Consider the following 14,742-nt stretch of genomic DNA (forward strand, 5'->3'; position numbering starts at 1 on the left):
TGCACCTTCTCCTTTGTCTTTTATCAAAGACGTCCCCTTCCACCAAACCTCTTCTCTCCTTATCACCCTTCACCTTATCCCTACATTAAGGGGTTGGTTGCCTGATGCATTCCCTCATATGCCTTCTATTAAAGGCATCATTTTCCACCAAATTTCTTCTCTCCATATTATCCTTCACTTTATTCTTACATTAATGGATTGGTTGTCTGATGCTCCCCCTTCAATGCCTTCTATCAAAGGCATCCTCTTCCACGAAACCTGTTCTCTTCATATCATCCTTCCTATTATCCCTACATTAAGGGGTCGGTTGCCTGATGCGCCCTCTCCAATGCCTTCTATCAAAGGCATCCTCTTCCACCAAACCTCTTCTCTCCATATCATCCTTCATCTTATCCCTACTTTAAGGGGTCGGTTGCCGGATGCACCCTCTTCTTTGTCTTTTATCAAAGGCATCCTCTTCCACTAAACCTCTTCTCTCCATATCATCCTTCACTTTATCTCACCATTTAATTCTCTACCTCCCTCTCGATCTTCACCCCCTAACAAAGGAAGCAGCATCATCAATCAGCTGTTATTTTTTATGTTAATGATCTTTTGCCTCTTTGAACTATGATGCTGTAACGCCAGTTATATGAAACAATTAGTTAACATACAGTAATTAGTGTTTTTTTTTGTAATTCATGTAATTTATTTCTAGTTCTAGTTCCTTCTACCTCTTTGATATTTGGCATGATTTATTTTCTTGAATAATTTACTTTGAGCTCAGTCATTCGTTACACTTAACTAGTGTACGCTACCCGTCAAAAAGGACTGCTAAATATTTAGATAGATATGCACACAACACACATACACCTCCTTCTTACCAGGGTATGATTACTCTCTCTTCCCCCTACCCAAGGGACCGGGATAGCAGTGTTTCAAAATAAAAGTAAATTAAAGTAAACAATTCTTCCTGTTCCAATTTTTTTTTTTTTTTTTTTACCGATGTCAAAAGTGTAAGATCACTGTACCCTTATTGTAACTCTGTATATGGCTTCTGCTGAAATAAAGATTATTATTATTATTAATATTATTATTATTATTATTATTATTATTATTATTATTATTATTATTATAATAGATTTAGTTTCATAATAAATGTTAATAATTCTAACTGTTTCTGCAAATGATTAAAAAAAAAAAAACCTCTTAAATCATACTTCTTCCTCCACAGCGTCGTGGAAGTCTTGAACCAGTTGCAGCACCCCGGCGGAGGGGGCGGGGTAGGAGGAGGGGGTGGAGGAGGCCCCCCAGGTAACCCCCAACAGCGCATGTCTTCCTCGCAACGCCCTCAGCAGAGGCATCCGGGAGTGACTTATTTACCCTACCAGAATGCCCAGCCTAAGGAAGGTAAAGTGTTTCACATGTTACAGTTGACCCATTTTTCTTATATTCTCTCTTTGTTGGTTTCTTTGCTGTTTTTAGTTTGGATTTGCTGTTAATTATCTTTTTTTATTTTCATGTTTTTTTTTTATTTTGTGGATTTTCATGTTTTATTTATTTTGGTTCTTTTTTTATTTTGTGGATTTTCATGTTTTTTTTTATTTTTTTTTTATTATGTGGATTTTCATGTTTTATTTATTTTCATTAATTTTTTATTTTGTGGATTTTCGTGTTTTATTTATTTTGTTTTTTTTTATTTTGTGGATTTTCATGTTTTATTTTTTTTTCTTTTTTCATTTTGTGGATTTTCATGTTTTATTTATTTTGTTTCTTTTTTTATTTTGTGGATTTTAATGTTTTATTTATTTTGTTTCTTTTTTATTTTGAGGATTTTCATGTTTCATTTATTTTGGTTCTTTTTTATTTTGTGGATTTTCATGTTTTATTTATTTTGGTTCTTTTTTTATTTTGTGGATTTTCATGTTTTATTTATTTTGTGGATTTTCATGTTTTAACTATTTTTTTCTTTTTTTATTTTGTGGATTTTCATGTTTTATTTATTTTGGTTCTTTTTTTATTTTGTGGATTTTCATGTTTTATTTAATTTGGTTCTTTTTTTATTTTGTGGATTTTCATGTTTTATCTATTTTGGTTCTTTTTTTATTTTGTGGATTTTCATGTTTTATTTATTTTGGTTCTTTTTTTGATTTTGTGAATTTTCATATTTTATTTTTGTTTCTTTTTTGTTTTGTGGATTTCTATCAAATGTCCCAAATATGTTAATCTCCGACAAGAAAGCTGTGTTTTAATAGTGTTTATTACCTCCCTTGTTTGTTTGTTTGTTTGAATGCAGGATTATGCAAAGTAAGTTGCGTTTGTATATTCATTTTTCAATCTGTTTTTTCATGCTTTTGCTTCCTTTTAATATTTTCTGCAAATGGAAATTTCTTCGTTGTGCTTTTACTTTTTTTTTTCTGATTGATGTCAGATCATAACTGCTTGTATACGTACACGCTCGTGTGTGTGTATGTGTCCATGTTTGTTAACTTATAATTGCATGTATGATAAAACGTGTATACGTATATACTGTATGTTTATTAGTTTTCAACCAATCACAAAATTAAAACTTTAATTTCCGGGATTTTACCAAATTGAAAATCAGTACGAAAAGTAATTTTCCCAATAAGAAAAGTTGAAGTAATAACTTAAACTTGTATTGACACCAATTGCAAAAAATAAATGGACCACCGAACTGTTGTATCCTACAGAATCATTGATACAAAGTGAAGACATTAAAGAATCAGGGCATTAACAAGGACCCTGGTATCTGGCCCTTGATATGGGTACAGAAAAGGGGCAGCACCCTCTTGCCAAGTAGGACAGGAGTACAGGAGTCAGTGTTAGAGGACTGGGTGTTATAGGAATTACTCTTGTATCCTACAGAATCACTGATATAAAGTGAAGACATTAAAGAATCAGGGCATTAGCAAGGTCCCTGGTATCTGGCCCTTGATATGAGTACAGAAGAGGGGCAGCACCCTCTGACCCTGTAGGACCGGAGTATAGGAGTCTGTATTAGGGGACTGGGTGTTCTAGGAACTACTCTTGTATCGCACAGAATCATTTATACAAAGTGAAGACATTAAAGAATCAAGACATTACCAAGGACTCGGGTCTCTGGCCCAGTAGGACAGGAGTACAGGAGTCAGTGTTAGGGGCCTGGGTGTTCTAGGAACTACTCTTGTATCGTACAGAATCATTGATATAAAATAAAGACATCAAGAAAATCAGGGCATTAGCAAGGACCCCGGGTATCTGGCCCTTGATATGAGTACAGAAGAGGGGCAGCACCCTCTGACCCTGTAGGACCTGAGTATAGGAGTCTGTATTAGGGGACTGGGTGTTCTAGGAACTACTCTTGTATCCTACAGAATCATTGATGCAAAGTGAAGACATTAAAGAATCAGGACATTACCAAGGACTCGGGTCTCTGGCCCGGTAGGACATGAGTACAGGAGTCAGTGTTAGGGGACTGGGTTTTCTAGGAACTGCTCTTGTATCCTACAGAATCATTGATACAAAGTGAAGACATTAAAGAATCAGGACATTACCAAGGACTCGGGTCTCTGGCCCGGTAGGACAGGAGTACAGGAGTCAGTGTTTTGGGACTGGGTGTTCTAGGAACTGCTCTTGTATCCTACAGAATCATTGATATAAAATAAAGACATCAAGAAAATCAGGGTATTAGCAAGGACCCCGGGTATCTGGCCCTTGATATGAGTACAGAAGAGGGGCAGCACCCTCTTGCCGAGTAGGACAGGAGTATAGGAGTGGGTATTAGGGGACTGGGTGTCCTAGGATCCACTAGGGCAGTAGGGGCATACAGGAACCACCGGGGGGCACTGTTTACACATGAAGGTGTCTGGGCTCTCTCCCATCGTGCGTGTTTACAATGCTCCAGATAAAGACCATGTTAGCATGACAGGATTTGGGTTGGCTTCCGAAAAACTGCTCTCGGTGGTGAGTATGGACCGCGAATATGAGAAGGGAGATTGCGGGAATTACTTTGTAAACATCAAATATATTAGGGAGGTTTCGATTATACGAACATTTGTGTATATCATACTTATGAGGTATATTTTTATGATGGTGGATAGGCAGCTTTTCTCTCTCTCTCTCTCTCTCTCTCTCTCTCTCTCTCTCTCTCTCTCTCTCTCTCTCTCTCTCTCTCTCTCTCTCTCTATATATATACATATATATATATGTATATATATACATATATATATATATATATATATATATATATATATATATACATATATATATATATATATATATATATATATATATATATATATATATATATATATATATATATATATATATCTTATCATTTTCACATGCCAGTGAACTTCAAATAATTCATTAATTCACTTCTGCTATATTTGCGTTTTTCCTCATTTATATCTATGTTTTGCTCCCTACACTATATATTTTATATGTATGGATCAGCATTTAGGTATTCTGTTATTTTACATGGGTGGCTCTAGAGGAAGAAAAGATAATGGTCACTCTCACATTCTTTCATCAGTTGCTACAAAAAAAAAACATTTTCTACGACGTCTTCTCAATTGATGTAATAAGGCCCGAAGACTTAAGCGAATCCACCGTTGATATTCTTACACCATCCATATAAACGTTGATTACACCATATATATATGTATATATATATATATATATATATATATATATATATATATATATATATATATATATATATGGTGTAATTAACGTTTATATATATATATATATATATATATATATATATATATATATATATATATATATAGTATATGTATATATACATCCATATGTGTAAGTATACGAAGATATACGTTAATTAAAAAAGAAAATAAAAAACTTAATTCCAATGCTTACAGTATGCCCTATAATCGTACGTCCTTTAAATTTACTTAAACTAAATAGACTAGTGGGACTTTATAACATGATTTCTTACCGTGCTTTAGCTCCAGGGGATTCACACTACTTGTCTTTATGATTATTATTATTATTATTATTATTATTATTATTATTATTATTATTATTATTATTATTATTATTATTATTATTGTGGTTATGGTTAGTGCTTTCATTGTTATTGTTATCAACAAAACCTCTCTCTTGCAAGTTGAAATCTTTCCAAAGGGCATTCCCTTTAATCTCATCGTTATTTCTCATCTCTCTCTCTCTCTCTCTCTCTCTCTCTCTCTCTCTCTCTCTCTCTCTCTCTCTTCCCCAGAAAACTCATTTGACAAATTGGCCCTCTCTCTCTCCCCTCACCTTCTCCTCTCTACTCTCCCCCCTCCCCCTGAGTTGTCAGACACGATACCGGAAGGTCAACATTTGGCCTAACTGATTATCTTGGGCCTCCACCACCCACGGGGAAATTTATACGTCCCGTCTATACCCTGTGCCCATGCCCACCGTTGCCTTCTGTGGCTGTGGGTATAGGGCTCTTCCATAGGCTGTGGGCATATGGACTAACCAATGAGTTCCTTTTTTAAACTATTTTGTTTCATATTATACAGGGTGTGTGTGTGTGTGTGTGTTTGTATATATGTATATATATATATATATATATATATATATATATATATATATATATATATATATATATATATATATATGTATATATATATATTCCACATTTTATTCTCTAACTAGTGTACGCAACCAGGCAATTAAAGGCTACATATTTAGATAGATATGCACACACATGCGCAATCACCCCTCCCTCTTTACCATGGTATGACTATTCCCTCTCCTCCCTACCCAAGGGATGATGAGAGCTGAACGTAACCGGAAAGCTCTATGTATATATATATATATATATATATATATATATATATATATATATATATATATCCAGACACTTGATTTTTATTATATAGGGTATATTCCTTTTTAACTCTCTCTCTCTCTCTCTCTCTCTCTCTCTCTCTCTCTCTCTCTCTCTCTGCCTGCCTGCCTGTGAAACGGGTGTTTCTCCTCATCTTCTTCTTCTTCGCCTCGTTAAAAAAGGACCTTACATCCACCAGCTTCCCCTCGTTGGTTGTCCGGTAGGAACCCTGACCGCCAGTGGCAGGAGAGACTCCTCACCTCCAGGTCACCCGATGGGTCAATTTGTCAAACGGGACATGTTGACGCTTCGGGTCAGATTCCTAAGGATTGTTGTTGTTTTTGTTGTTGTTGTTGTTGTTGATACTTCCTGTGATGGAAATGGATTTATTAGCGTGGAGGGAGGAATGGGTAAGGAAGGAGAGATAGGCAATAGGAACGGATAAAGAAGGAGAGGGATAATACGTGGAGAAGTGATTTTAGGGATTGATGAGCCGTTATAGAGATGTGATCTGAAAGTGTTGACGTGTGTTTTAGATGTTCATAACTTCGCGCCTTTAGTTTTGGTGAATGGATACAATATTATTATTATTGCTACTGTTGTATTATTAATGATAATAATAATAATAATAATAATGATAATAATAATAATAATAATAATAATAATAATAATAACAATAATAATAATAATAGTAATAATAATAACATTCTCCCCTGTATAATAAAGAGTAAAGAGCAAGTGACTTTATATATATATATATATATATATATATATATATATATATATATATGTATATATATATATATATATATGTGTGTGTGTGTATATATATATATATATATATATATATATATATATATATATATATCTTTTCGGTAACACTCAGCTCACCCCATCCCTCGAGTAGTGGGGAGAGGAAGTATTCATACATTGGTGATAGGGGGTTTCATGTGCGTGTGTGCATATCTATACAAATATTTATCCGTAATTTTTGCCGGATCGCGTACACTATTGATAACATCTAATTGTGCCTTTCTTTAGACTATTTAAGACCCAAAAGAAAATTTAAAAACGATATTCCAATAACTGCAACGACTTGAAGACAGATCCTGAACGAGACTAAGGATAACAAACTGTGCAACCATTGAGTACGAATTGGCCCTGTCTTGAATTATCCATTCAGCAGCTGTGTCTCTCACAAAAATGATTTACTTCCAAGCTGCGAAGAAATGGTAATATCTGCTTGATTCAGTCAGATGTTTTTTTTTAAGTTAGATATATCTTCATTTTTTTTTTTTTATTTGGTAGGACGATTTTGAAGGTGAAAGACTTGGAAACTTGAAGGTTGTAAATGCGATTTTAAGTCTGTTATTGTCTGGATATTGTGTTTTGTGTATTATTATTATTATTATTATTATTATTATTATTATTATTATTATTATCTTATAGTTTTTGTTATTATTATTATTATCTTTATAGTTTTTGTTATTATTATTATTATTATTATTATTATTATTATGTTTGTTATAGATTTTGTTATTGTTATTATTATTATTATTATTATTATTATTATTATGTTTGTTATAGATTTTGTTATTATTATTATTATTATTATATTTGTTATAGTTTTTGTTATTATTATTAATTATCATCATTATTATTATTATTACAGTTATTAATATTATTATTATTTTTATTGTTATTATTACAGTTATTATTATCATTATTATTATTATTATTATTATTATTATCATTATCATTATTTTTATTATTATTATTACTATTCCCCTTAAAAAATAGTAAAACCGTAAAACTAATTCCACCAAAAATGAACTCCAGCGCCCAGGAAGTCCTCTGAACATAAAATTAACTCGTCACTCGTTGTTGTTGTTACTGTTAATAAAAAAAAAAGGAGGTGGGTATCTTCTAGACCCTAGAGTATCCGCTAGTCCTCCCTCACCCCCCAAAAGTAAGGAAATGGCTGTGAAAACTCGAGTTTTGTGGTCACGAGTTTGTCAAAATAATCTCTTCGCGGGTCTGGGCCCGGGAAGCGGAGACCGACCGACCACAGGTGTGAAGCATGTCCCGTCTTTCAGCAGATCGCAAACCAGCAGACACTCTTGGGGAGAGAGAGAGAGAGAGAGAGAGAGAGAGAGAGAGAGAGAGAGGGTTGTGTTACGATTTTTTTTTTATATTCGAGGCGCATTCAATTGCTCATTTCATGCAATGTGTATTTATTGGTTAATGTATATTGCTTGCGTTTTGATTATGTATGTATATATGTGTGTATATTATTATTATTATTATTATTATTATTATTATTACTAGCCAAGCTACAACCCTAGTTGGACAAGCAAGATGCTATAAGCCCAAGGGGTCCAACAAGGAAAAATAGCCCAGTGAGGAAAGGAAATGAGGAAATAAATAAATGATGAGAATAAATTAACAATATATCATCCTAAAAACAGTAACAGCGTCAAAACAGATATGTCATATAAACTATTAACAACGTCAAAAACAGATATGTCATATATAAACTATAGATATAATATATATATATATATATATATATATATATATATACTATATATATATGTATATATATATATATATATATATATATATACTATATATATATGTATATATATATATATATATGTATATATATATATATATATATATATATATATATATATATATATATATATTATAAAGTGCATGCTTATACTAAACTAATAAGAATCAAACACGAATAATAGCGATAGTAGTAACAACAACACTAATAATTATTAGTGTTGTTGTTAATATCATTATTTTTCGTGTTTTAGTAGAGAGAGAGAGAGAGAGAGAGAGAGAGAGAGAGAGAGAGAGAGAGAGAGAGAGAGAGAGAGAGAGAGAGAGAGAGAGCTATTTAATGTGAAGGCATTATTTTCCTCCTTCCCCATTACGTCTAACATTTTAACTTTGAACCATTCTAAACAATTAAGGAAGATTTAACCCCCGTTCTAATGTTACCTGTCCACATTATTCTTATTAAACGGAGGGCTCTATGGCACCATATTGTGTGTATACATATACAGTATGTTTATATATGTAGTTATACATGTATACAGTATATATATATACATATATATATATATATATATATATATATATGTGTGTGTTTGTGTGTAACACACAATCCTTTGAAACGCTGAAGTGTTTTCCTCCTTTAGTTAATTATTATTATTATTATTATTATTATTATTATTATTATCATTATTATTATTATTATTATTATTATTATTATTATTGTCAGTGTAGCTTCAGAAGTGAATATATGACTATGTTTTTGGTTAAGAGAAACTGCATATAGATAGTTATATTTTAATTAACGGTTATTAGCTAAACCATGCATAAATATATACAGAGAGAGAGAGAGAGAGAGAGAGAGAGAGATTCCAGAGAGACGAAATGAATGAATGAAGAGAAAAAGAAATAAAAAGAAAAGAGAGGATGTGGACAAACCCAGAGAGGGGAAACGAGACTAAAATGAGTTTCATATGTGTATGTGTTCGCGCGTCGGTTCGTGTGAGACGTGAATCTCAACATTTGTTCATCGTTATGCGGTTATGGTGCATCTCAGGGAGGGGAGGGGGGGGTGGGGGAGGGGATTTTAATGGGGAAAGGGGTAGGGGATAGAGGAGGTGGTAGAGAGGGGAGAGTCATTGTTTATCTTTTGAAAGGGAGAGTGGAGTGAGCAACCGAGTTATTGTTTAGAAGGGATTGATTCATTGGTTTCTACTCTCTCTCTCTCTCTCTCTCTCCTCTCTCTCTCTCTCTCTCTCTCTCTGTCAGACATTTTGGTTTTTGTATTTTATAACTATTCAATTTTATTCCATTTTTCCATTCCCTTTTGACTCCAATTTTCCCCCTTTCTAAAAAAAATAGAATATCTCAGTGGTAAAGGTATAATAATAATAATAATAATAATAATAATAATAATAATAATAATGATTTGAAGCGCTTGTCTCCATCTTAGAGACGGTACGTGACGTCCCAAGGAACGGGACTTGCCGTCTCGGTCCGTTCTTAAATTACAATATTTTTTGCCTTATGAGTTTACATGTAATTACAATAATGTTACTAATAGTGGTTTTTGTTTATGGATGGGAGTAATCATCGATTCCTGTCACTTGCTTTATATGATCTGTGTAGCCTTCTTCAATGTGTCAATAATTAGCTGGGCTCCTTTAATTTATTACGACAACAACAACAATGATAATAATAATAATTTTAAATGTTAGTTTCCAGTCCTGTGAATTCCTTTTATAGAAACTCAAGAATATTCAAGAGTCACAAATATTCATTTTCATTATTATTATTATTATTTTTATTATTATTATTATTATACTTGGTATTATTGTTATTATTATTATTATTATTATTATTATTATTATTATTATTATTATTATTATTATTATTACTATCCAAGCTACAACCCTAGTTGGGAAAGCAAGATGCTATAAGCCCATGGGCCCCAATAGGGTCATTAGAACAGAAAATAATAGTTTCTTTTACAGTCCACTTACCCAAAGTATTTTATTATTATTATTATTATTAGTAGTAGTAGTAGTAGTAGTAGTAGTAGTAGTAGTAGTAGTAGAAGTAGTAGTAGTAGTAGTATTAGTAGTAGTGTTTTATTAGAACACAAAATAATAGTTGCTTTACATTCCATTTACCCAAAGGATTCTATTTTTATTATTATTATTATTATTATTATTATTAGTAGTAGTAGTAGTAGTAGTAGTAGTAGTAGTAGTGGTAGTAGTAGTAGTAGCAGTAGCAGCAGCAGCTCCCTCTCTTCAAGTAAACTATCATGTGCATTGTCCAGTAAATGCAACCTTATCGACACATGTTTTTCTTGTATTGGTTTTTGCGGTGCTGCTGGAATAACCGTAGGGGCCACGTGCCAGTCACTTCAAACACACCCGATGAGGTCACCCAAAACGAACCCACCTGAAGTGGTGAGCCCACCCTGCGGGTTTCTTTCACACCCGGGTTCGGTTGTGTTCGGTTTCTTGTAGTATCATAAAATTGCTGTTTTCTTCATGGCGTCGATGAGGTCATGTCTTTGATGACGATAGTAATAATACAGATAATTGATTTTGGGAGAGATAGAAATGTAAGTTATCTATCTATCTATCCCTCTATCTATCTATCTATCTCTCTATCTATCTATCTATCTATCTATCTATATATATATATATATATATACACATACACACACACACACATATATATATATATATATACACACATACACACACACACATATATATATATATATATATACACACATACACACACACACACACATATATATATATATATATTTCAGATGTAAGCCTCCTTTATATATATATATATATATATTTCAGATGTAAGCCTCCTTAGCACGGGGATATCTTATAAGGAAAATTAAAAGATTATGAGGATATGTAGAAATGCTCTAACAGTTTCGTCTACCACTGGACCTCTTATATTATGGGATATATACTGTGTATGTATGTGTACATACATACATACACACATATATATAATATATATATATATACATACATACATATACACCATGTAACCGGATATGAGACATCGGAAAAATACTTTATTTCACTTTTATTACAAAAGGTTAAGTATACGCTCACACAGCGAGATACTCTCTGGCGAATACCATTCGAGTTGTACTGAAATTCTGAGCAAAGGTATTGTGTGTCTGTCAATATGCTGAAACTACTAGATTGTGGAAACCTCAACTGTGTTGGAAAATACTGTCACCTATAAGACTTAAGACACGTTGATTAGAAGACTTAAAACACGTCACATATAAGCCTTAATACACGTCACCTATATAAGATAGTTCAGGGATCTCGCACAATAATTTATAACAGTTATAATCATCTTAAAAATGCTTATAATCTCACTGTATAAAAGTAACATATACATAAATCTACATATTTTCTATGCAAGACTTGGGACGTATAATCAGCAAACGTTTAACTGGGCTCCACAAGGCACTAGAAGAGTTGGAAAACCCAGACCTACGTGGCTGAAGACTATGAAACGTTAAGTATGATATGATGAATGGAGAAGTATGATTTGAAAGCTCAAGATAGAGAGGACTGGCGGAATCTAAGTAATGCTTTTTGCGCCAATAGGCGTAGCAGGATATGATGATAATGGTTATATATATAATATATATATATGTATGTATATATATATATGTATGTATATATATATATATATATATATTTTTATATATATATATGTATATATATATATATATATATATACTGTAAATATACACAACACCAACAAGATATATCATTAATGAAAAGATTTCCCTCACAAAAAAACATTCGCGTACATACACAAGTAAACACGTAAGAAAATAATGAGGACTTGTATAAGAAGAACTAATTACTGCATAAATACACATGTACTCACACTCACACATGCGGTAGGTGTGAAATTACCTAAACAGTTTACGTATAATGAGGATTTTTTCGCTTTAATGAGCGGTCTCTTATGGGTATTTCAGCCGTGGGTTACTTAGGAAAGTTTTTTTTTTTTTTGAGTTCTTAAGTAGAGGGACATGGGTAATAATAATAATAATAATAATAATAATAATAATAATAATAATAATTATTATTATTATCATCATTATTATTATTATTATTATTATTATTATTATTCTGTTGGTGTTACCTTTTTATTATTATCATTATCATTATTATTAATATTATTATTATTATTATGATTATTGTTATTATTATTATTATTATTATTATTATTATTATTATTAATATTGTTATTATCATTATTATTATTATTATTATTATTATTATTATTCACTTGCAAATAATAATAATGATAATAATAATGATAATAATAATAATAATGATATATAATAGTAATATAATAATTATTATTATTATTATTATTTTTAATTAATATTATTATCGTCATCATCATCATCATCATCATCATCATCATCACTCAAACTCAAATAAATCCACGACATTGAATAAACGAAATTAGGACCGAAGATAAGATTTAGGAATTCGGATGAGGCACTTGCTCTTATGGCATCCATAGCCAAAAAGGCCCCGGGCTAAAGAGGGTGTCACCCACATAGCCAAGTCATCCCCTTTCCCGCACTCATCCATCTCCGACGGTAGTCTCAGCTGTCTGGTGTGCGCACGCCTTATTCTGCTCGGTAATTAGGGCGGTAATCTTGAGTGAGAGAGAGAGAGAGAGAGAGAGAGAGAGAGAGAGAGAGACTCAAATGTACCAATAACATGATCGATTAATGTGAAATATATTGTTTATGCGATTATGGTAATGAAAACGTATTGTGAGAGAGAGAGAGAGAGAGAGAGAGAGAGAGACTCAAAATACTAATAACAGGATCGATTAATGTGAAATATATTGTTTATGCGATTATGGTTATAAAAACATATTGTGAGAGAGAGAGAGAGAGAGAGAGAGAGAGAGAGAGAGATTACCTTGAATGTACCAATAACATGATCGATTAATTGGAAAATATATAGTTTATTAATTTATGGTTATTTAAATATTGAGAGAGAGAGAGAGAGAGAGAGAGAGAGAGAGATTACCTTGAATGTACCAATAACATGATCGATTAATTGGAGAATATATAGTTTATCAATTTATGGTTATTTAAATATTGGAGAGAGAGAGAGAGAGAGAGAGAGAGAGAGAGAGAGAGAGATTAGCTTAAATGTACCAATAACATGATCAATAATTTGAAATATATTGTTTATGCGATTGTGGGTAATAAAAACTATTGTGTGTGTGAGAGAGAGAGAGAGAGAGAGAGAGAGAGAGAGAGAGACAGACAGACAGACTTAAATGTACCAATAACATGATCGATTAATGTGAAATATATTATTTATGCGATTGTGGTAATAAAACTTATTGTGAGAGAGAGAGAGAGAGAGAGAGAGAGAGAGAGAGAGAGAGAGATTAGCTTAAATGTACCTGTAACGTGATCGATCAATGGAAAAATATATTAATTTATCCATTTAGGGTTATAAAGAGAGAGAGAGAGAGAGAGAGGAAAGAGAGAGAGGAGAGAGAGAGAGAGGAGAGAGAGAGGAGGGAGAGAGAGAGAGAGATTAGCTTAAATGTACCTTCAACATGATCGATCAATGGGAAAATATATAATTTATCCATTTATGGGTATAAAGATATTGAGAGAGAGAGAGAGAGAGAGAGAGAGAGAGAGAGAGAGATTAGCTTAAATACACCGAGATCATGGTCAATTACCTGAGAAAAAATGTAATTTCGGTTTATATAGTTATAAAAAAATATTGAGAGAGAGAGAGAGAGAGAGAGAGAGAGAGAGAGAGAGAGAGATTGTTAATACTAATAAGAAACATTTAATTCAATGAAAACGTTTAGATGAATGCAAACAAATATGTCCATCAAACAATTACTTTTCAATATTACTAATGAAATCAGGAAAATTTTCAGTTATTAATTACCTTTCAAATTTCAATGAATTTGATACATCTTTTGGTATCACATTTATTCACTTTTCATTGTTTTTTTTTTCCCCACCTTAGAATTCTTATTCTTCCCATTTTTTCTATCTCTCATGCTTTCAGTTCACAAGGATATTATATAATATTTTACTTCTCTGATTTATCTCCTTATCGTTTATTGAGTCTCTATCCTCTTTCTTTATCTCCTTTCTTCATTCATTATTCCAACGTTTGTATTTCCAGCCTAAACTTCATTTTCTATCCGTAACCTTTACTGAAATTTCTTCATCAGATTTCGTGATATATAAACTCAAGATTGACATTGTGAAAGTCGTTTTTCATTTCACTCATTTATCTATTTTCCTATGACAC

The 14,742-nt window shown here is 32.2% G+C and overlaps 1 protein-coding gene across 1 annotated transcript in view; it reads left to right on the plus strand.

Annotated features, from left to right (window-relative positions):
* The window catches only part of LOC137617396 (T-box transcription factor TBX1-like), a 114,766-nt gene that overhangs the window by 84,756 nt on the left and 15,268 nt on the right, over positions 1 to 14,742 (plus strand). The window contains 1 exon segment of the mRNA XM_068347421.1: positions 1,214 to 1,389. Within this exon segment, the coding sequence (XP_068203522.1) occupies positions 1,214 to 1,389 (176 nt within the window).

Source organism: Palaemon carinicauda, chromosome 23, assembly GCF_036898095.1.
Source record: "Palaemon carinicauda isolate YSFRI2023 chromosome 23, ASM3689809v2, whole genome shotgun sequence".
Taxonomy (NCBI): Eukaryota; Metazoa; Arthropoda; class Malacostraca; order Decapoda; family Palaemonidae; genus Palaemon; species Palaemon carinicauda.